Below are 22,358 nucleotides of genomic sequence, written 5' to 3'. Positions count from 1 at the left end.
CTCCACCACCACCGAAAGGGCGCGAGAGACAGTGAAAGGGAGTATGGGGGAAAAGGAAGAAAAGGCAATGATCAGATAAGATGGGTAGTGGGGGGGGAGGGTGCTCAAACTCTTTTTAAACATGCCGGCGGGATGTCCCATTATTTGCCGTCCAGCGGAAGCGGGTCCAGCACGGTTGATCTCCGATGCTATAGCGTACGATCACCACACCAATCCACACACCTCGCAGGCGGGGCCGCTGAGAGAGGGTCGTTGCGACCCACCAGGGCATGGCATCACCTCCGGCAGTTGCCCGCTTCCCATGCATAGCTGCGAAGTTAGGGGGGAATAGAACGCAGACGCTCAACGTCTTGCGGAAAGACTTACCACCCCCATCCTCTTCGCTTGCATATTTTTCTCTCCCACCGTATACGCGAGTCAAAACGACGGCGTAGGCAGATCTTGGCAACGGCGGAGACGTCCATTTGCAGCTTAAAACGAAATCAGTGGGCATTCATTCCCCGTGGGTCGTTTTCGAAGGAAGGTGAAAATCTTATCAGATCCACTATTAGCCCACGTGTGCTGGTCCGCCTTTTTTCTTTTCTTGTTGAACAGAAAGAAACAGGCCTTCTCCGTTTCGGAAAATCGTGGCTTTTGGGCGATCGGCCCGAGGGTTTGTTCGGAGTGCTTGGCTCGTCGGGCGATATCGGCTCGGCTATTGTCTCTTCTCCTTCTCCTTCTCCTCGGATGACACGTTGATGGTGGAGTTGTATCCTGTGGCGCGGATTGCGGATGCATGATTCTCAGAGAGATGTTACGGAAGGGACGTGGTTGAGCGATGGAGATTGCCGAGGCGTCGTAGGATCAAGCCGCGTCGCTGCATCATAAAGGCAGTAGTAACGTATCTACAGCTATCCCATAGGGCTGATGCGGCTCCAAACCTCACATCTGAGCTCCCGGCGAGATGGGACGGAGCGAGGAAGGGCCGGTCGAGGACCAGGGCGATGGATCACAAAAGGGCGCACAGAAGTCTTGGAATGGGGGCCCTGACCGACTAACCGACAGCCAAGCAGTGTTCCAGACGTTCGACGTTGGTCGGAAAAAGACCAGGCACGTCTGAAGGGGTCGGAGACCGAGGCGTCAAGGCCGAGCGGTTCGAGAAGATTGGTTTCATCAGCAGCGCGGGAAAAAAGATTCCATGGTTTAGCGCCGGCTGAAGCGTCGTGGCAGACGTCAAGCAGCTGCGCTTTCTTCTTGGCCTCGCCCCGGCCGCACACTGGATCCAGGGCAACCGTGTCCTCCAGCACGCTGTGACACTACTGTCCTGTGGCCGTAGAAAATATTGCGTATAGAGTCGGGAGCCCCGAGCCAATGCTCTAATCGCCGAGACGACGCGCGGACAGCTTACCCAACATTGATGGCACGCTCCGCCGCCGAGACGTTACCTCTGCTCCGGCGGCGGGGCGAAAACCATGGAACGCAGCACACGCAACGCGGCCTCCAAGAAACTCTAGATTCCGGCCAAGCAATCGTCCCGACGTTCGAAGTTGAAAAGTAGTCGCTGGGCGGGCAGGCGCAAGGGTGCGGGAAGCGCTGTCGTCCACGCGTCCTTGCGCAGCTGAAAAATGGATCGATCCCTTGCCTTGCCTCGCTGCCCGAAAATGATCCGCCCTACTTTTCGAGGCACCGCCTATTTCCTTACTTCTCTCCTGCCTGCCTTATACACGCTTGTTGCCTTGCGTCAGGCAGGCATCTTGTTCTCCCTGTCCTGCACGTCAGCCCGGCCCAGCCCAGCGCACCGAGGACCAAGACCGACGGGACTTCTTGGCCGACGAGGGAAGGGAAAGAAAAAAAAAGAAAAAAGAGGGACGTGACTTGTCAGCTGCGCACCTCATCAGCTGCGCCGACCCGGCGGCCGGCCGGCGGAGAAGCGGATAAACGGGGGGATGATACGTGCGAAAAAAAAAAGAAAAAAAAAAGACGTACAACTTCAAACGTCGTGCGGCATCCGCGGCTCGCGAGAAAGCGAAATCCGGCGGCGGGGGCCGCGGTTGATGGGAGAGCAGCAGCCAGCCAGCAGCAGTCGCTCGGCCCAGGCTGTCGGATTCTCGCCCACTACTCACTCCGATGCGCCACAGGGTCGTCGACCGTCACGCCACGACCTCCCTCCCGTTCCGTCGGTTTTTGTTTGCTGCGATCGAGGTGACGCGGCGGGTGTGAGTCGGAAGACGAAGCAGCTCCTCGCTTCGGTGGGGGAGGGCCGGGAGCGGTTGTGACAGGCGGGCGCCTTTTTGCTTGGGGTTGTACGGCGTGGGGCTGTGCACCGACATGTCCGTAGCACAGTGCACAGGGTCCGCGAAGGGCTCGAGATCATACAGTATTCAGACGTGCGAGGTTGTGGCGGGGGTGCGGCCGGGACTGGAGAGGTGCAGACATGGGGGTGCGAAAGGCTTGCTGGCATTGGCTGGACGCTCTGGCGTGTGACGGTCGGCTGCTCGATCCCTGGCTCCCACCCGCTTCCCCATGTTCCCAAAAGGGCGCCATGCGTGAGAGTATCGGTGGTAGACGTTCGACCTTCGTGTTCAAAAGGGCGCCATGCATGAGGTGTGGGAATTAAAATATCGGTGGTAGACGTTCGACCTTCGTGCCCAAAAGGGCGCCGTGCATGAGCTGCGGCATCCCTTTGTAGACGTTCGACCTTCGTGCCCAAAAGGGCGCCATGCATGAGTTGTTCGCAGCGGATAGACGTTCGACCTTCATGCAGCGTGCTCCTCTCACCCCGCCCACTCCACCAGCGATTCCGATAGGCAGCGAAGGCAAAGCAGTCGCACATGCAGCACCACAGCACAGCACAGCACATCACCGCTTCCCCCCAACTTCATACGCCGCAAAGAATCTTCTCCCGCGTCGACCGGCCGTCTACCGCGTCACACCAATGCCCATCCCGCCCGCCCATCCACCGAAACCAGTCCCAGCCAACCCTTGTCCCGCCTACCTGCCTTTCCTCCGCGAGCGTCTCGACGATGACTGATGACAGCTCGCCCGGCTGCACGTTTCCCGCTTCCTGCCGTCGGTTCCCGCTCCCGCCGTCTCCCAGACCTTGGCGTTTCCCCCGAGACGAAAGCCCACAGCCAGCCAGCCACACCCGCAACGGTATGCAAGTGAGCAGCAGCCAGCCAGCCAGCCAGCCCGCGGGCCCTCTCGGCTTATCCGCGCGCAAGAGGAGCTGCAACAAGCATGCAGCGCAGGCCCCACACGGTGGTCCCGTCTGCTGCATCCTCCCCGTCTGCACATATGCCAGATGTTCGACCTTGGACGCGGGAGTCTCAATGCGGGTTAGCCGGGGGGAGGGGGGGTCCTTTGTTTGTGGCTTTTCGTGCGATGATGGATGGTCGAGGCGTCTTGATTGTTTTCCGATCCGGCCGGGATGATCTCGACGTCGGGTCGGATACGGGTGCGGCTGGCTGGCGTCGGGTCGATTCAGAGAGAGAAAGAGACGGACGGACAGAGTCGCATCGCATCGCATCGCAGCGCAGCGTCGCTCAGCCCCAGCTCTCTCCGAACACCCCATACGAACCCGTTCTCCTCGCGCGGCGGAAGAGAAGGCGAGCCGGGGTTTTCGCGCGCCTCACCTACCCAACACCTACTTACCAAATAAGGCAAAGCGGCGGTGGCTGCTCACATCGGTTGCTCATGCACGGCTGACGGGAGATGTGCAGCAAGAGAATGCAGACTGAGCGCATACGTTTTGTTCAGACGTTCGACGGTGGCGCCCCGCTCGGAAGCGGGTGGTGGCAGCGACTGGTCGGACGGGCGTGGGCTCCTGTTGGTGGCCGCCGCCCGAGACTTGCGCCACCACCACCACCAACATGGCACGACACGAACCCACAAAAGGCTGGCTTTTCCGCACTCCCCGGTCACACCTTGTGTTCGTGAGACCGAGGAACAAAGGCGAAGCCGCTGGCATCCGCTTCCAGCGACGCGTTGCCGATCGAGAACGTGTGGCGTTAAGGTTGGTGGAGAGAGAGAGAGGGGTGAACGGATGGCTGCTGCGCATGAAGAATCGGCGCAAGCATCTCAGGCGCGCGAAAAAGGCGCCGTTCGAGATAGGCGCACAGCCGGAAATGGCACACTGCAGCAACGTCGGACGTCGCAGTCGTCCGCGAGCTGTGGGTGCCCAAGTACCGAGGCTGTCGGGTCGTTTGGGCCTGAGGCTCGCACAGCCTGGGGCGTGTTCGTCCGTATCGGTGAGTTATCAAGATGCTTGAAGCGAGCGACAGTATTATTATTCATCGGCCGTTACATGCAGATAGCCCGCCCCATTAGAGATGCCAAAGCCACCGTGAGATCTAATCCCTACTCACTCTCCTGCTCCCCGAATCCGGCCGGGACGGACTCGCCATCACGAACCCGCTGTTCTCACTAATCGGACTCAAATCACTCACCCTCCTCTCCGTATCCGGGCGGTCCGATGCCGCAGCAGCAGCAGCAGCAGCAGCAGCAGCAGCAGCGCTCGACGACCGCGACACGCCCCCCAGACTCTCAATCGTATCCCCACCGTCCCCACCACCATCATCATCATCCCGACCCCCGACCCTCCTCGCCAACTCCCCCGCCCTCACCCTCTCCGCCTCCGCCCTCTCCGCCTCCAACCGCTCGCGCTCCTCCAACTCCTTCCGCGCCACAGCCCCCAGCTGGCCGGGACTCGGCATCGGCGACAACAGCGTCACGGGCGAGGCCGTCGCATCCATCTCATACACGCCCACGCCCACGCCCACGCCCACCCCAGCACCACCGCGCAACCCCGCCCTATCCCCCTCCCCTTCCCCCATCCCCATCCCCACCCCCCTCCGCCCATCCCTCCCCCCCTCCTCCTCCTGCTGCGCCGCCCTCAACACATTCCCCTCAATCGTCGCGCCATCCCCACACACATACGTCGGCAGCGGGCCATCCCCCGGCATCTCGCTCCTCCCGTCCTCCGCCTTGGGCTGGAACATCTCGTGCACCGCGCAGACTTCCGCATCCAGCTCGCTGCTCAGCTGCCGCTTGTGCTCGCCCGCCGCGCGCTCCGCCGGCGTCGGCGCCGCCGGGTCGACGGCGAGCTCGTGGACCACGTGTTCGTTTTCCTCCGTGGAGAGCGCTGCCCACGGGTTGCGGAAGAAGGAGGCGATCAGGCGCGAGCCCGAGCGGGGGCGGGGGGACGGCGGCGGGAGGGTTGTGGAAGAGGAGTGCCGCGTGTGCGGCGAGAAGGGGGGGAATTTGGTTGTGGAGGCGCTGGTGGAGTGGGATGACGTGCGCCGGGAGCGGTGGTGGTGGCGGCGCCGCAGCCAGATGCAGGCGAGGAGCGTGGCGAGGAGGAGGCCGGCGACGATGCCGCCGATGGCGGCGCCTGCGATGGCGGCGGCGGAGAGGCCGGTGGTGGAGCTGGCGTTGTTGTTGTTGGTGTTGTTAGAGGAGTCGTGGCTGCTGGTTTCGTTGACGGAGGGGATGATGGTGGGGGCGGAGGGAGGGGAGGCGGCGGTGTCGGACGGCCAGGTGCATGGGGCGAGGGTGAAGAAGCTGCGCTCGTAGTCGTAGATGATGTAGGCTTCTTGGAGGAAGGCGCGGCCGAGGGTGAATGTCTCTTTGTCGTTGGTCCGCTTGATGGGGAAGTAGTAGGATGTTGAGGAGTCGTCGCCGAGCAGGGGAAAGCCGGCGGTCAGCAGGAAGGCTGCGATCGGGAACACGATCTCGGTGGTGTTGATTGTCCCCACGTTGAATTTCAGCTCGGCGCTTTGCTTGACGAGATTGTCGTAGTGGGTCTCGTTGATCAGGTACAGTTCGACGGTGTCGTTCCATTCCAGACCGAATGCTTTCTCGAACGGCCGATAGGAGGATTCTGGCAGGTAAAGGTATGGAATCGTTGAGTCGATGACGAGATTCATCGCTGCGGTTGTCAAAGGATCGGATGAAATGTTCGTGCTGATGGTGTTCACCTGAATGGTCAGGTCCTTCTCATCGTCGCCATTGAAAGGGACCGTGATTTGGGATTTGTTGTCGAAGCGCGCCGAGTCGTAACCACCAAGGACCAAACTACCGAAGAAATTCTCAGAACCTGCAAGCGTGAGCACATATCAAGGAGGTGTTGAACGAGGCGCTTCAATGCTTGAGAGGGTAAGGGGTAATATCGAATGTAGTGCGAAGAGGTGTGAGGGCATGTTATTGGACAAGCACTTAGACAGAGGATAAACTCACGATACTTTGCACCTGCAGTATAGCCCCATGACAGACTTGAAATGTTGTTGGCGTCTTTAAGAGACTGAAGGAAGCTCGTTTGCGGTCTGTTCATGTCCGAAGTGTTGACCGGGCGAGGGTTCAGCGGTAAGACCCCGAACCAGAAGTCTGTAGTTGTCGCGATTAATTGGTGGTGTAGGTTGCCACCGGCTCCGAGGTAGTCGAGTCCAACGTCGTCGAAGCCAAAGCGGCCGTTTGCCCCATCGTATCCCAGGTCTTCATCGACGTGTAGCTTGTATACCGACAACTCTGTCCATCCCACAGATTTATTCCCGGCAAAAGTACCACCGCGGCTGTCTTCGCAGTCTTTGGTGGAATCATTGCCTGGATAGTACCCATCAGGGCAGCCGAGCGGATCGATGGCCCATATATAGTTAGACTTGGTTGACGGAAAGACGCGCACGTTCTGGAGTTGAGGTCCTCCCAGGCGAAGGATGTAAGATGTCCTGGCCGCACCAGTAAGTTGACTGAGAATTCGCGGCGAGATTCCACAAACCATTGCCCATCGTTACCATCCCAGAATTGTGAGGGCCTTCATGAAATGTAAGTGTTGGAACTCTGGAGTGACGAGTTACTCACGAAAGGCTCAGAGGAGCAGGCAAAGTGGTCATCGTGTTGCGAGGTTGTAGTATGCTTCCCGAATCATCATCGGACGCAAGGGCCCGGCTACCTGCCGAGAAGGCCAAGCCAAGCAAGCCGAATATTGCCTTCTTCATAGCGAGCAGTAGGAGTGAAAGCAGAATGTCCTCATCTGAACATATGCAGAATTAAGGAAGTGCCAGAGCGGAAGAGCGCATGAGACGACAAGCGTGAACGGCTAGCTGCACGGATCCAAGCCGCCCAGCTTTCATACCAAGGCTGAAGAATTTACGGCAAGGCAACAGAGCGGGGTGGAAGCGAAAGAACGGTCAAGGCTGGGCTGCGGCGGGCCGAAGGGCAGCGATAAAGGGAAAGGAGGCGTGTCATGGGGACTGCAGGCTTTCGATAGCCTAGTCTGCAAGATGGTCCGAAGGGGACACACGAGCCTCAGGTGGTGCAGGGGTCCTGGTTCTCGACGCACCCTCATAGGTCGAGGCCATGGTAGCGTGCAGGGCGGGGTTTGGGAGGCAAACTGCCAGACGGCAGAGTCAGCTGCATGCGCGCAACACCATGCAGCAGCGGGATGGAAGACGCTCTCTGCTCTTTTTTTAGCCTCAGACAGGGGAAGAGCCAAGTTCGGAACGAAAGCGTGAAGAGAAAGCCAGATCAATCGGGTCCGACCACAGAGCTGGCACTACTGCGTACGTGACGTCGCTCCAGGCGTATCTCCAGACCAGGCTGGCCAAAACGGGCTGAGGGGTGCACACAAGGCGTTGGCGGGGAATCCTGCGGGCGTTCCAGACAAAAGCCGGGTAGCAGTAGAGCGACTGGCCGAGGAAGGTGTGGCAGAGGGCGGCCTACTTCTCGACTCCAGCAGGCTCCCGCGTCCTTTCACTTGTCCGCCGGTCAGCCTCCGAATTGGTCGGTTTCTAGCTGTCGGGCGATGCGCGTGGATGCGCAGTTCCACAGCCGAGCAGTTTGCTGGCAGTCGGCCGACGCAGAAGGGAAGGAGGCCGACAGCGATCCCGTCATGGCAGCATGGCCGGCAAGGCTGAGCGAAAAGGCGGAGAGTCAGTGGACACAGAGCAGCACGGGTGGCTGGCCGATGCAACCGTGCGGTGCGTCCGCAGAGTGCATGACGGCACCCGACGCGCCGCCTACATATTGCGCGATGCGGCCGGGGCTCCTGGGCTTCTGACGCCGATGCTGATCGCCGTCCTGCTGTCGCTTCCTTCCGTTGTCGTCGCTGCCGTGCCGGTCGCTATTGTTGCGCGTGGGCCGAGGAGATTGAAGAGCGATTGAAATGCGCGCGTTGGTTTTGGTTGTGGCAGCAGTGGCGGGGGCCCTGGACGTTGCAGGGGCCCTTGTCCCGCGAGGTGAGCTCCCCCACGTTGCAGCTATCCGCTCCCTCCCTCAATTTGTTTTCTCCATTGTCGCAAGCTGTGAGTCCCTCCAGCTGACCCGGCGCAGACGCCCTCAACGACGTTTGCGAGACCGTCTACGTCACTGTCCATTGCACAACCAGCTACGAGCCTAGCTGCACTACCCACTCAACCAACACCACGAACAGCCACCCAAGCACAGGTGCTTCACTCACCGGTATCCTATCGTTTACCAATCCCACGACTACAACGACCTTGGAGTCAGATCACATCAGCTCAGAGAGCTGCACTATTTCACCAAAACACCACACTTCCACCTACATTTCAGCCTCGACTAGCCAACACCCAGAGCAAGTCTCTTCGACACACACTCGCTCCACTCTATCGCACTCCTCAAGGTAAGGGATGTCCTGGCCTTCTGTGACGCCACAGGCTGAGACAGTCTATTTCGCCAGAGACGAGCCCGAAACAACGAAGAGACACAGTTCCACCTACACCACCAGTAGTCCTACCTCCAGCCCTAGCGAAGTGCCGTGCTGCGGCCCCCAAGCTGGTCACCGCCGATGCCCGCAGGGAACATGTTGTTCCATGAACGGGCACTGGTAAGCCACTTCATGACCGAACATACTAGCAGAGTACTAAAAATGCGTCAGTGGCTCCGGCCCAGCTTTCTGCGGTAATGGCTGCCAATCCTCTTGGGGAGAGTGTAGCATCGACTACAGCAGTGCCGTTGACCTGAAAGGTCTTACTCTCAACTCCACAGTACCGGATACAGGAAGAAGATTGAGGAGAAGTGAGCTGGAATCAGATACGTTCGAGCTCTTGACGAGCCTGGAATACATCACAGAGGGAGACAAGATGAGAACAAGCACATGCACCTACACTCATTGGCTTACCCCGACTTCATCATCCATAAAGGTGAGCTCAAAGAGTACTAAGACCATCACAGTCTATGCCTCGACGTGCACTTTGTCCAGTAAGCCGGTGCCTCCCTGCAGTACAAAGTCCGTTCCGTCTTCCACCGCTACCACCGCTGTCATTCCACCTCCTACGCCGATATCAAGTGGTACTATGAGCTCCAGTATAGTTCCCTCATATTCAAACAGCACTTCATGCACCCATACGACACTCTCGAACACTACAACTCCGTGCTCAACATCCACAGCTAGACCTCCGGCCTCTTCGAGCAAGCCGGGTACGAGCTCAACAAGTCACCACTCGCCAAACTCGACAGTTATCACCACCACTTTAACCTCGAGTTCGATACTTCCCACGCCTCCTGCCGTGACATCCAAGTCGACATCAACATGGAATCCACCGTCGTCTTCCTCAACTCGGCCAGTCACCACGACAGCCACAATTTCCACGAGCAGTATCTTTTCTCCGCCGTCGTCTTCCTCAATCCGGCCAGTCACTACGACAGTCATAATCTCCACGACAGTCAAAACCTCCACGACAGTCAAAATAACCACGACAGTCACAGCCTCCACGACAGTCAAAATAACCACGACAGTCAAAATCTCCACGAGCAGTATCTTTTCTCCACCATCAACTTCAAAGCCGCTTTCTTCTTCGACAAGTCACAGAACTACAATTCCTATATCTTCAACGTCGACCACTACTGCCTTCATACCATCGACGTCCAGTGTTGCAACCATGTCGAGCTCCATCGTGCCACCAATTAGCTCTTCGACTTCGCAGAAGCCATCTGCATCGAGCAAAACCTCTTCCAACATCTCAAGTATATCTATTCCAAGCATATCGAGCACGATCGCATCGGGAACAACCACATTTAATCCAATTGAGCCAAGCACCACTACAGCAACGTCTATTGTATCAAGCCTGATTTCATCACCCCCGGTCTCATCCAAGTCTACTTCGCCAACGTCCACATTAATCTCTACTCCTGTTTCATCGATATCTTTTTCGATCTCAATCACATCGAGTCCGCTACCACCGCTATCTTCTTTGGATTCTCCTTCATCTTCGACAAAACCCTCTACGACCTCACCCTTCATATCCTCATCCTTGACAAATTTAATCTCCACAATTCCTACATCTACAAATGTCATTCCCCCAGCCTCGAGTACTTTCACCCCGCACTCGTCCAGAAGCACTCCATCAGATACTTTGATCTCATCATCTACCATACCGTCCTCAGCTGGTCACACAACCTCCACATTATCCCCCCAAACATCTACACTTCCCATATCTGGCGCTGCAACCACACGACCCACAACCATCTCGACGCCCTTGATTCCTGCCACAAGTCTAGCTACGACTTCAAACACATCGCCTGCCCCAGTTCCAACCACAGCCCCGGCCACAACCTCTACATCAGATCCTACGACAGTTTCTTTCACAACACCTACTACGGATCCTGCCGTATCCTCTATCACCGCCCCCACCACGAGGCCAATAACACCACCAACAACAACAGCAACAGCAACAGCAACAACAACAGCGACAACAACAGCGACAACAGCCTTCACTCCGTCTACGAAAGCTTCCATGTCCGTTCCTTCAACAAGCACACCATCTACGACGGTCCATTCAATGAATCCGCCTTCAACGTCTCATCCGGCGCTCCCACCACATCATACAACTTCGACGCAGCCTATAGACTCGAATTTACCGCCGTTACCAACTCCGCCATTTCCTACAATGTCTCCAAGCAGTTTTTCTCCAAGTAATACACCCACTTCGATCGAAAGCTCCCCTTCAACGTTTCCCGCCTCAAGCACTCCAGCAGCACTTCCCACAAGCTTCACGCCATCCATCCCTACATTTCCACCGCACAGCTCTGGCAGCATTAGCAACACTCCATCACCGAGTCATCCAATCACTTCAAAGAAAGTTTCCTCAAGCGAAACGACGCCACCCATTGTTTCGCCGCCAGTCTCATCGCTTGATACAAGTACAGTCTCCACTAGTTCAAGAACTGCCTCAATCGAATCTATTACGGTAGAATCAAGCACCACCCGGTCATTATCAACGATGATTACTTCTTTCACATCTGCGCTTCCATCATCGACTACTTGCACTCCCGGAAGATGCAAGTTGAAAGCGGCGACGTTCGAATTCTCGCTATGGGAAGGGGAGGCCGACTGGACACTGCCGCTTTCGACAGGCACCCCAGCCACCACAGTGTCAGGTTTCGTGCCGTAAGTTCATGCTCCTCAACCAAATAACACACAGCAGCTGACATAGCGTATAACAGGATCTGGCCAAGCGTCTACCTAGCCATGCGCGGACTCTCCCGTGAAGTCCCCTGCGGCGCTACAACGCGCACCATCAACGAAGCAGACACACGCATCTCCCTCAGCCCCGACGAGATCAGCACCATCACATGGAACAGGCAGATCATCAACACCACCTCCACCGTCTCCGACCGCCTCGAAGGCGACTGGACCGTCATCTGGAACACAACGACGGTCCCGATGACCTGGTCCGACCTCGCCGCCTGCAGCAGTGTAGACGTCGGCGTCTACTCCTTCCCCGCGAACCCGACCTCGTCCTTTGTCGTGCCCGCAGACGCGTCGGCGGCGCTGACGGCGACGCCGTACCCGCACGATCCCTGCAGGCCTGTTTTTGCTATGCCGACCCGCGTCACGGCGCTGCAGCCCGCGTGGACGACGTGCTTCCCCGACGCCGACGGCGGCGCGTTCGATCCCCCGTGGACGCTGGAACGCGGCGGCGCCCTCAACGTCCCGACCGTGTCGAAGAAGACTAGTGTTGCTGTCCAGAGCGCCGTCACGACTGGGCCGGAGCCGATGGCGACCACGGTTACCACCACCGGCAATGTGCATACGTCTGCCTCGTCTTTGCCGCCGCCGCCGCCGATGGTGCTTACGTCTGCCTCGTCTTTGGTGCCGCAGCCGCCGAGCATGACGTCGAGGAGTCCGACGGAGGCAGAGAGCTCGACGTCGCGCGCAACGAGCAGAAGAGCGTCGACGACGAAATCGAAGAGCGGAGACGGGTCGAGCGGGACGTCTTCCCGTTCCGCGCGGACGTCGACGCGGACGACGACGACGAAGAAGAGCGGCACGAGCACCGCGGCGGCGACGTCGGCGACGGCTACCACCGCGGCCGGATCGGCCGCTCGGTTCGGAGGATGGAAGGCCGGCGCCATGCTGGGGGGAGTGGGCTTCGCGGCGGTGCTTTTGCTGTGACTCTGAGCAGCGGACGTACGTACGGGGTTTGGGAATATTGGGGCCGGGGTGGATGGGGCATGTCGTTTTCTTTTTCTTCTTTGCAGCGCTACCGTTTTCACGTTGATCGCTAATGTTGTGCGGGAGGGGTAATGATGAGGTGTGGTGTACGGGGGATGTAGGGGTGGAGTGCCCTTTTTAAACGCTGATGCTCGCGTCCACAGAGGCAGCACCTCATTCCTACGTGCCCAGGGGGGATTCTTGTAAAGTCTGGACTTTTTATGCAAACCGAAAGCCCAATACGTAGATGCTATCTTTTAATTCATAACATCACTCCGGATATTAATCAGTGCAACAGTGATGTATCCAATCTTGATTTCTCGCGAGCGGACTGGGATCTTCGGACTGCGAGATGCTCTGGTCGTGACGAACATATATGGATGAGATGTTCTAACAAATATGGGAGGTGCTGCGTAGCTGTGGGAATAAGGCTCTAGTAGTGTTATTGCGGCTCGCCTGCTACTGTTGTTCATTTATGCGGCTGGAGGGGAGTTTATCGGTAACAAAAAGCAGTATCAGGATTGACTTTGAGACTGTAGAGCAGAAAGGCACAAGCTTTGTTTAGCTGAGCACAATTAATCCGTTTGTTCGTGGGAAAGTTTTGTTGATGCCACGAAAGAGATTATCAAACCGCATATATCGGCCGTCCAACGGGCAACGGCATGCTAATGGAAGCCTTCAGCACGGCAGAAGAAGCGCAGAATGTCTATCAAGAAGTGTTGCAATATAAGGAATGCTACCGCGCATTGCATTTAAGTGTAGCGGCTATGGTTTCTGCTTTGTAAGAAGAAGTCCAATTCTCGCCATCCAACTGCAACACCGGTGGGTATAAAAAAACATCCCCTTCCGAAGAGCCAGCCACCAAGTCCAATCCCCCCCCTAAACCCGCCACCACCCCACTTAGCTCCCACCCCTCAACCTCTCAAACTCGACCACCGCCCACTCCACCTCCGCCCTCCCCACGCTCCCCTTCGCCCACACCCCCTCCGCCACCCTCCTCTCCACCACCGCCTTCCGCACCCTCGTATGCCCCCACGCCCTCAAACTCTTGACCACGCCCTGCCCGCCATACCCCACAACCCCCACCGCCGCACTCGCCGTCTTAACCCCCAACCCCGCTAAACCCCTCCCAACGCCCTTAACCGCGCCCAGCGCGCCTTCCTCCCTCGCGCCGCGCATCGGCTGCGTCACGATCCCCGCGACCCCCTCCGCCATGCCCCACGCAAAGTTCTTGCCCGCCACGACGGCGCCCGATTTCCAGCCCGTGATGGGTGCGTGCGGGGCCACGGCTTCGCCGTAGAGGGTGGGCACGTTGCGCATGCCTTCGGCGACGGAGAGCGGGATGTCGACGAGCATGCCGCGCACGAAGGAGGTGTGGAGTTGGCCGAGGGATTTTGCGGACGCCGTGGCCATTTTGCCGGCGGTGCGGAGGGCGTGCGTGCGGCGCGCGCGCTCTGAGGTCGTGGTGGAGGTTGAGGGTGTGGGGGAGGAGGGGCGCGGGGGGATGAGGCTGCCGCCTGTGATTGGGTCGGAGGTGGTGGGGGTTGGGGTCGTGGACGTGGAGGGGGTGGCGGCAGCGGCGGTGGTGGTGGAGGAGGTGGTGGTGCTGATACTGGTGTTGGTGCTGGTGCGGGTGGGAAGGGGTTTGCGTTTGATAGCCTTGATGGAGGATGTAGATGGGTCGTTGTGGTTGCTGAAGGAGGAGCAGGAGGAGGGGTTTCGTGCCGGTGATGATGGTCGTGAGAAGCTGGAGGTTGATGGCGAGGATTCTAGAGAAGGTCTGGTTGGTGGACCGCGCGAGCTGGTACGGCTGTGGCTGGCGTTGGCGTGGCCTTTGCGGTATTCTTGGTAAGGGTCGAGGAAGATGCCTGTGGTGGCTTTGGTCATGTTCGTTATTGTGCCTATGTAGGCGGATGTGGCGCCTGTTACGGGATCCCAGCGGTGGTTCTCTATGATGATTGTGTTTGTCTCGTAGCTGCAGATTCTTTATTAGCGCTGTAGGGTCATTCCATGTCAAGGACACACTTACTACTTCATATGCTTCCTATCAATTGCCAGGGTTGATACGACAGTCTCAGCCGCTAGCTTCGAAAGCTTCATACGTTGCTTTCCCTTGGTGTATTTCCATACCGCAGGCCGATCTGGGAAAAGATCGCAAGCCATCTTTTCCAAAGGAAGATTCTTGTGGAATGAATCTACGGCAGTTTGCACTCCGGACTCTGTCTTCATTTTCTCTGATATCTCGCGGGCGGCTGTTGACGCTTGTGGAGACTGGCAGTATCTGATGGCTTCGGCGAGGTTGTCGGATGTGAGCTCCTTCTGCGGAATCGGGATGGGTCCTGCTCCTGATGCTGCAATCATGTTCCCCCAAAACGGCTGACTGCGATTTTCTGTCAATATCTCTATCGGCTGTGTAAACGGACAGCAACACTCACTCTCCGAAGAAGGGTACGATGGTGGTTGGCTTGCCGTTAAGCAATCCGCAAGCAGTAGTTCCTGCTCCTCCGTGGTGCACCACTGCAGACACATGCTGGAACAACCACTCGTGGGGACAATCGCCCAAATAAAGCACCTGTTCAGTCGAATGTGCCTCCCCCAAGTTGCTCCAGCCTCTCGATACTATCGCTCGCACACCAGTCGCTCTTACAGCCGACAAGATAATATTTGTCATCCGTTCCGGGTCGTCGATCACGATGCTGCCGAAACCAATATATACCGGCGGGTCTCCTGCATCAAGGAAGGCGGCAAGGTCTTCAGGAGGATTGTACTGGGGAGGATCTCGGAAGAAGAAGCCGCAGACGTCTTGGAGCTGCAGTCAGCATAAATTGTTCCCATGAGACACTTTTTTGGATCCACTGACCAATGTGTGCCGGCCAATCCGCTGGTTTTGGCACCAAGGCAGGCGACCAGCAGTATGTGAATGGCACTTTTAAAGTGTCGACAAGGCGTGGGCCCTCAGACATGGGCACAGCTTCCAGATCCAGCTCCCTCCGCCAGTCGTTGATAACATCTCCCAATCTGGGTTGAATGTCAGCTCAGTGATCAAGCCGCAAAGCTCCTCCGGGGAACACCTACCCCTGCCAAGTCATCCACTCGACCACACCGTATGACACAAAGTTTGCCACGCTCCTCTCGGTATCCTTATATCTCAAGTTCGCCAACGGATGCGGAAAGGCCCTCGTACTGCTCCACGGCATGGTAAACATCAAGTGCACGGGCACGCCCAACGCCTGGGCGCAATGCACATGGGCAAAGCTCGGCGGATTCGCAATGATGGCGTCAGCAACGAAAGGGTCACCCGTCAGCTCATCCGGCTCGACACACGAGCGCCAGCATCCCTCCAACATCTCCCGCACCATCTCGCGCTTGCGCTGTATGTCGCCGGCGCGCAGGCTGCGCATGTTGGGGATGAGCCCCGGGTTCTTGACCATGTACGCCATCAGCTCGGCGGGATCGCCGCCGATGGGATAGAACTCGAGACCGGCGGAGCGCACAAATGACGCGAAGGTGTCGTGGGTGGCGAGGCGCACGCGGTGGCCGTGGCGCTGCAGCTCGGTGCCCAGGGCGACAAATGGCTGCACGTCGCCGCGGCTGCCGACGACTTGGATGACGACGTTGAGGTGGACGGGGCAGGTGCGCTGGCGTTCCTCGCGTTCGCTGTAGATGGGAGGAGGGGTGGAGGGTCGCAGGTTGGCGAGCGGCTCGGGAGGGGCGTGGTAGATGCGCGAGAGGGTGCGGCCGAGTTTGGAGTCGAGGTCGACGTCGATGCGGCCGTCGTCTGGCGAGTGGGAGTCAGCAATGGCAGCGAGTAAGAAATCTTGATGCGCACCTCGCATATTGGTGTTGGATTCGATTATTTGGCCTGATACTGCCATTTCTGCATACGCTGGGGGAGCATCGCTGTGGACGTCCTCAGCGGGCAGTTCGAAGGGGCCAGAGCTGGCATTGCCGTGGGCCATGGTAGCCAATGGGAAAGGGGTATACGCAGAAAAGGAAGAAAGAATTGGGGATTCAGAAGAAACAAGGCTTCGAAGGAGCAATAAGTAAGGTTTCGTTGCGGCGCAGCCTAGAGATGCGGCGTAGGGCTGGGAGCGAATACGACAGGGATCGACACGGGTACGCGGCGCGCGCGCTTAAGACTCGGGCTAGGACACGGCTAGGACACGGGCTAGGACACGGACTAGGTAGCCCACGCCCCCTTCCGGCCTGGCTCCACGCATCGACAGCTGTACATGCTTGGGCTGGCTAACCTAAACCGGGAAACATGCACGGCCGCTGTACCGCTCTGTCCATCCCTCTTCTAGCAGCCTATACGCATACGACGTCACGTGAATGCGTGTCCGTACAACTAACCCCACCCGCGTGGCTTGAGGGAGAGGTCGATCTTGATCCTGGAATGCTTCTTTTCCTTGGTCAAGTTCTTGTTGTCCACTCCCATCGCAAGTTGCCAAGCAATGTCCCCTGGAGCCAAGAAAAGACACAGCCGCCGGGGTGGGTCCATGCGTCCGTCAGGCAACAACACCTGCAACTCACAAGCATCCGGGAACGTCTTCACCGCCGATCCACCTCTAAATCCCATCTCAGAGCGCCCGTCAGACCGCACCCGACGACATAATGCAGAGTCTCTATAGGTCCTGGATCCGAGGCGGGACGGTGGGCGCAGAGGCGTCGTCTCCCGGCGGCGACGCGCAGACAGTGCGGCCATGACTTCTCGGCACCACTGCATCCGCTAACCCAACGACAGCCCGCCAACCAATTTCAATCGCCGCTATTCAACCTGCCCGCCGAAATTAGACTGGTCATTTGGGAGTACGCTCTGGGCGGCGAGCTGATCCACATGGAGCACTGTCCGGCCATGAGATGCTACGAACGACCCCGTCCCGCCGTCCCCGTCTCCTGGGCCGTCCTGCACAGGGAGGAACGCCTGGACTGCGGAAAAACGTGGGCCCAGAAAGCATGGCTCAAGCACATGAACTGGCATTTCACCTCCACTGTTTGCACAAAACATGCTGCCCTTCCCGATGGCCAAACCGTCGCCAAGGGCGCCATCCTGGGCCTGCCATTGAGCTGCAAAAGACTGTGCGTACCGGAGACCTCCTCAACCCACCCGAAACTTACACTTTCCTCTTCAGCTACGGCGAAACCTTGTCATTTCTGTACTTGAACAATATCTTCGACTTCAAGCTGCCTCAGGAGTTCATTTGCTTTTCGAAGAGTCTACCTTCATTCCTCGCAAATCCTATCAGACGCATCCGCATCCGCCTGGAACTCAATTGGAGTCTGAACTACACCCAGAACTACCATAGGTATCGCACTCTAGACAGGCCGCCGGTTTGGCGTCAGGTCTGCACTGCCGTTCAGCAGATGGAGCACCTGCAGGAAGTCCATGTCAACTTGCGACAAGCCGTTCCACTGGGCCATATTGCCGACGTCCTTTTGTTGCTGGATGAGTTGAAAGTAAAGCAGGTCGTCATGGAGACTTACGGAGGGGTGGAAGAGATTAAGAGTTATATCGAGGACAGCGGGAGGGAATATCAAGTGAGGGAACAAGTACCATGGGAGGAATGCTTTGTCACGTTTGCATCTTGAGGAAGTCTGACAGCGCAATGGTTGATGAAGCTTTCCATATGTTTGTCCATATTGATAGACTTTCCATCACTATATGTTATTGGCCAGCATCAAACAAGATGCCGAGTTCTTTCTATACTGCTTGACATACTTGACGAAATGCCATTTCTTCGGATTGGAAGAGTGGCACCAGTTCGCATGCTATCAGAGAAGGGCTGCAACCCAGCAACACGACATGGCTGTAGACATGATAATCATGTAATAAGGCTCGTTCGTGCCCTGAAAGAACAAGGTCATCTCAAGAACTTCCTTGTCAGGATATTGTTTAAACATAGATAGCTAAGGCGGCCCAACCTTATTCATCAACAGCCCAGGAAGCTGCTTGAAATATCTAGATGAGAGCAAATGGTCTACGTCTAGTCAACCAGCACCAACAATGACAACGCACATCTTTCTCTGACTAAATCAGGCTTAGCGCATCAACAGCTATAGCAGTAAACAGTGAGCATTCTACCACGCGCCCACGCGCTCTTCATTACACCAGCACGCGTAGCCACTCTCTTCACCTCAAAACACCACCACCATCATGGCTTCGTTCCCGCCTTCCCCCCCGCCGGTTGAAAAGGGTCCGTTTCGCTTCATGGACCTCCCCAAGAACGTGCGCCTCCAAATTTATGACCTCATCCTCGGATCGCGCGAGGTCATCATAGACACCAACTACCGCAGCACGGTCACAGACTGCATCCTCGCCGCCGCCACCCCCAAAGACCCGCACTGGCTCTTAACCCAGAGCAACATCAACCCGGGCGTCATCATCGGCCTCTTCCTCGGGCAGGCGCAGACGGCGCTCACGCTCTTCTCCCAGTGCTGGCTCTGCGCCGCCTTCCCCTCGCACTGCCTCTCGCGCTCGCGGCGTCTCCAACCACAAACGCTGCTGGTCAGCCGCGCGGTGCACGCCGAGGCGGCCGCCGTCCTATACCGCAGCACGACCTTCCTCTTCCACCGCCACGAGGTCTTTGCCGCCTTCCTCGCGCGCACCGCGCCCCCCGACCTCGCCCGCGTCCGCCACATCACCCTCCTCGCCTGGCGCAGGGGCTTCGCCCCCGCCGACGACAACTGGACCGCCGGCGCCGTCGACCTCGCCGCCCTGCGCCCTCTGGCCGGCCTCCAGCACCTGCGCGTCGTCGTGCTCGGCCGGCGCGTCCTGCCCGACGGCTTCGCCCTGCCCGCGCGCGCCGGCGCCTTCGAGATCGTCGACGACGGCAGCGGCGACGATAGCGACGCCGTGAGCATGATCGTGAATGTCGGTGACGAGGGCGAGGGCGAGGACGGGGACATGGGTCCGCCGAAGATGCTGGTGCGCTCCGTCGCCCGCAAGCGGCTGGCGCCGCAGGAGGCTGCTGTCGTGCTGGGCGGCTTGGAGGAGGAGGTATTGCTGCTCGTGCGGCGCTTGACGGATTTGGCGCTGGAGCGGCCGGATACCCGCTTCGGCCTTGATGTCGACTTCAAGGCTGCTACTAGCGAGCCTTTTGGCTTGTTTGATCTCGAGTGGCCCGTCGATCTTGGGGTGGAGAATGCGGACGCGATTCAGGCCGCGCTGCGCATGCTCAGGGGTTGAGTGTGGGTGTGGGGGAGGAATGGTCTTGGTTTCTGGAGGCTTTCTGGGGTATTCATCGTCGCTGATAGGTGCTGAGGGGGAGGTTTCTGGGGGGAAAAAGTGCTTCCGGATCAGAGACTGCTACAGAGGGGCCACGATATGAACTTGGCCAGACTGCAAGAGCATGAGCGCCTGCAGCGTCATCGCAACCAGCGCCAGCTTTGAGTAAAGTTGAACCCGCAACTCATGAATGGGGAGTGGTTATCTTCCAATTTCCGTACAGCACCATAGGGGATCTTAGCCCTAGGCTGCATTGCCATGCCGTCTCATCTTCACCATAGAATTTCTCGATGCGCTTCATGTAGTCAAAAATCAACATCACTGTCCTCATCGCGCGCTTCATGTCAGCAAGGTGGAGAGGTCGGCTCTTCTGCAGTTGAGGTAGCCTGAGCTATAGGTCGCAGTCCCATTCCTTGTCCGCTAACTCAAGTTGTGCTGGACAACCATACAGACCACCACTCTATTGCCGTAATTGACCCTTCCCAGCGGCCTCCAAAGGGCTACCGCGGCCATGAGCCCTGGCAAGTTGTTCTGCAACTTTGGTGCTTACAGCATGCTCATTCCCAAACCCGAGCAACAGCTGCACTTTGCGATGATAACAGCCTCGCCCGCAACACCCCTTCCACTGAGGCAGCCGATCCTGTCGCAACTACATATGCCCCGCTATATGTTTGGTGGGACAAGCTTATTCTGCTCAAGGTTAATGACGCTCAAAGGTGATATTGCATGCTCGAACGACTCATACACGACGAGAGCAACAGCCAAGTGCTGTTATTAGAGGCTATTTCTATGGCAGAGAGCCATGAGATGTACAGTGACTCGTCACTAAGCCGTGCCGACAGCCTTCTATGCCTTTGTACCCAGAAAAAATCCCGCTTCTATGCCACGCTTTTGACGTTTCGTTGAAAGAAGTTTTGAAGGAACTGATTCCCATAGGGCGAAGTTGTAGAAAGAGCCACAGACCGCGGCGGGCGAGGGATTGGGCGGGACGGAAGCTCAAGCGCTGGACCAGTACGAATGGAAGCATGTATGAACAACTCGGACATTTCACGCTCGATTACAACCAAAAGATGGCTGGATCCGCTTTATTGGAACCTGGGGACGAGCTTGAAAGGTCTTTGTGGATTGCATGTCAGTGTCGGTGGCGTGTTATTCCCTTGCGGTAGGGTCGCAGATGCTGGTATGGATGAGCGCGCGCCCGGAGAGCAGCAGCTGTAGGCAAGCTGTTAACGATGAAGAGCGTGGCAGGTTATGGTGGGTAGTTGTTGAAGGCGAGCGTGGCGACCACGAGTGCGGCGGCGACGAGCACAGAGACTGTTGGCTTGGATAGAGCTGGTACGAAGAAGTTAATAATCCTAGTTTCGTCGGTCTCATCTGTTCGCAGCCAAAGTAGCAGTAAATTCTCTATGAGTCTGCTATTTATCAGTATGCGACGCGTTATGCGACGCGTTCTCGTTAGCCAGCTGCGCTCGTATGTCTCAACCATGATACTCTAAGAAGGATTACCACTCCTTTGACTGGATCATCACTTGACAAGTAGGCGAGTCTCGGACGGGAAAACGCGTCCAGAGATTGGATACAGCTACCCACGTAGGAGGAGATTAGTATCTTCGTGAGAGTTCAGTCGCAAGTCCGCAGTAAAATCTCTACCGACCAAAAGAGGCTTAGCTCGGATGGTTGCTGGGTGACTCTCACTTACGCACCTCACCACCGCTCGCGCTCCTTCCTACTCGATACGTTCCAGCAGTCCAGCTCCAGATCTTCCGCCCTCATCCAATCCACACCAAGATCACCACCATCCTCGTCACCACCACCATCATCTTCCTCATCACCACCACCACCACCACCACCACCATCGCCATCACGATGGCGTCCTCCGCACCTCCCGCACCTCCCGCCCCTCCCGCCGCCGGCCCTGCTGCCGCTGCCGCTCCTGCCGCCGCCGCCGCCGCCGCCTCCACCACCAGCGCCGGCACCAGCACCAACACCAGCACCAACACCACCACCACCCCCAACCCGGCCGCCGCCCGCCGCGCGCTCCTCCTGTCGCTCACGCGCGCACAGGGGGCGCTAGAAGCGGCCAAACGCAGCATCGACGCGGGCCGGGCGGAGCTGCGCCTCGGTCCGTCTGGCTCCTCGGCGGCGGTCGACCGGCTGCGGCAGCTGGCGCGGCAGCAGCTGCTGGGGATGCTGCAAGCGGCGCACGAGGCGCGGACGAACGTCGGTGCCGCCGGCATGTTGCAGCCGGCAGACCGCAGCTACTGCCGCCACCAGCTCAAGCAGGTGCTGCGTGCCGGTCGCGCCGCCATGGGCGCGACGCATGCCGACTTCGAGAGGGCGGGGCGCAACTACCCGTGGATTAGGCACCGGCTGGGGAGGGTTGTGGAGAGGGTGAGGGGGGAGTAGGGGGTGAGCCAGTGTGCCTCTGAGAGGGAGCGGAACCACAGCGCCTCTGAGAGGGAGCGAAACCACAGCGCCTCGGGGAGGGTCCGGAACCATATTTCTTTTCTTAACGTCAAACATGCCTCGAAGAGGGTCCGGCACCACATCTTTTCTTTTACGACAAACATGCCTCCAAGAGGGTTCGGCACCATATCAAACCGTCGGACACCACATGGAGGTCTTTGCGCATGTCGGCCCTGAGTTGAGCACCCGCCACGCTGCCGGATTCTTTGGCTTCTACATCTGTCGGTTCTTCCTCAGCGACAT

General features: G+C 58.0%; 7 protein-coding genes across 7 annotated transcripts; 4 read left to right on the top strand and 3 right to left on the bottom strand.

Moving 5' to 3' along the window:
• Window positions 1-4,328: 4,328 nt before the first annotated feature.
• On the bottom strand, window positions 4,329-6,591 carry SLS55_006047 (uncharacterized protein; the record flags this gene model as incomplete). The annotated part of the gene is made up of 2 exons (XM_066777484.1): window positions 4,329-6,073; window positions 6,588-6,591. 2 exons carry the CDS (start codon window positions 6,589-6,591, stop codon window positions 4,329-4,331), a joined length of 1,749 nt encoding a protein of 582 aa, XP_066631579.1.
• Window positions 6,592-8,857: 2,266 nt separating this feature from the next.
• Window positions 8,858-10,906, top strand: SLS55_006046 (uncharacterized protein; the record flags this gene model as incomplete). The annotated part of the gene is made up of 2 exons (XM_066777483.1): window positions 8,858-8,861; window positions 10,020-10,906. 2 exons carry the CDS (start codon window positions 8,858-8,860, stop codon window positions 10,904-10,906), a joined length of 891 nt encoding a protein of 296 aa, XP_066631578.1.
• A 794-nt stretch (window positions 10,907-11,700) lies between these two features.
• On the bottom strand, window positions 11,701-12,345 carry SLS55_006045 (uncharacterized protein; the record flags this gene model as incomplete). The annotated part of the gene is made up of 1 exon (XM_066777482.1): window positions 11,701-12,345. The coding sequence occupies one exon, from the start codon at window positions 12,343-12,345 to the stop codon at window positions 11,701-11,703; it is 645 nt and encodes a 214-aa protein (XP_066631577.1).
• A 2,107-nt stretch (window positions 12,346-14,452) lies between these two features.
• SLS55_006044 (uncharacterized protein) lies at window positions 14,453-16,383 on the bottom strand (the record flags this gene model as incomplete). Its single annotated transcript, XM_066777481.1, has 6 exons — window positions 14,453-14,804; window positions 14,860-14,888; window positions 15,072-15,226; window positions 15,285-15,442; window positions 15,500-16,202; window positions 16,254-16,383. The coding sequence occupies 6 exons, from the start codon at window positions 16,381-16,383 to the stop codon at window positions 14,453-14,455; spliced, it is 1,527 nt and encodes a 508-aa protein (XP_066631576.1).
• An 878-nt stretch (window positions 16,384-17,261) lies between these two features.
• On the top strand, window positions 17,262-18,013 carry SLS55_006043 (uncharacterized protein; the record flags this gene model as incomplete). Its single annotated transcript, XM_066777480.1, has 2 exons — window positions 17,262-17,503; window positions 17,557-18,013. The coding sequence occupies 2 exons, from the start codon at window positions 17,262-17,264 to the stop codon at window positions 18,011-18,013; spliced, it is 699 nt and encodes a 232-aa protein (XP_066631575.1).
• A 565-nt stretch (window positions 18,014-18,578) lies between these two features.
• On the top strand, window positions 18,579-19,610 carry SLS55_006042 (uncharacterized protein; the record flags this gene model as incomplete). The annotated part of the gene is made up of 1 exon (XM_066777479.1): window positions 18,579-19,610. One exon carries the CDS (start codon window positions 18,579-18,581, stop codon window positions 19,608-19,610), a length of 1,032 nt encoding a protein of 343 aa, XP_066631574.1.
• Window positions 19,611-21,515: 1,905 nt separating this feature from the next.
• SLS55_006041 (uncharacterized protein) lies at window positions 21,516-22,055 on the top strand (the record flags this gene model as incomplete). The annotated part of the gene is made up of 1 exon (XM_066777478.1): window positions 21,516-22,055. One exon carries the CDS (start codon window positions 21,516-21,518, stop codon window positions 22,053-22,055), a length of 540 nt encoding a protein of 179 aa, XP_066631573.1.
• Window positions 22,056-22,358: the final 303 nt, after the last annotated feature.

The sequence above is a fragment of the Diplodia seriata genome, assembly GCF_021436955.1.
Source record: "Diplodia seriata strain FDS-637 chromosome Unknown scaffold_6, whole genome shotgun sequence".
NCBI lineage: Eukaryota > Fungi > Ascomycota > Dothideomycetes > Botryosphaeriales > Botryosphaeriaceae > Diplodia > Diplodia seriata.
This window is presented reverse-complemented; position numbering and strand designations above follow the sequence as displayed.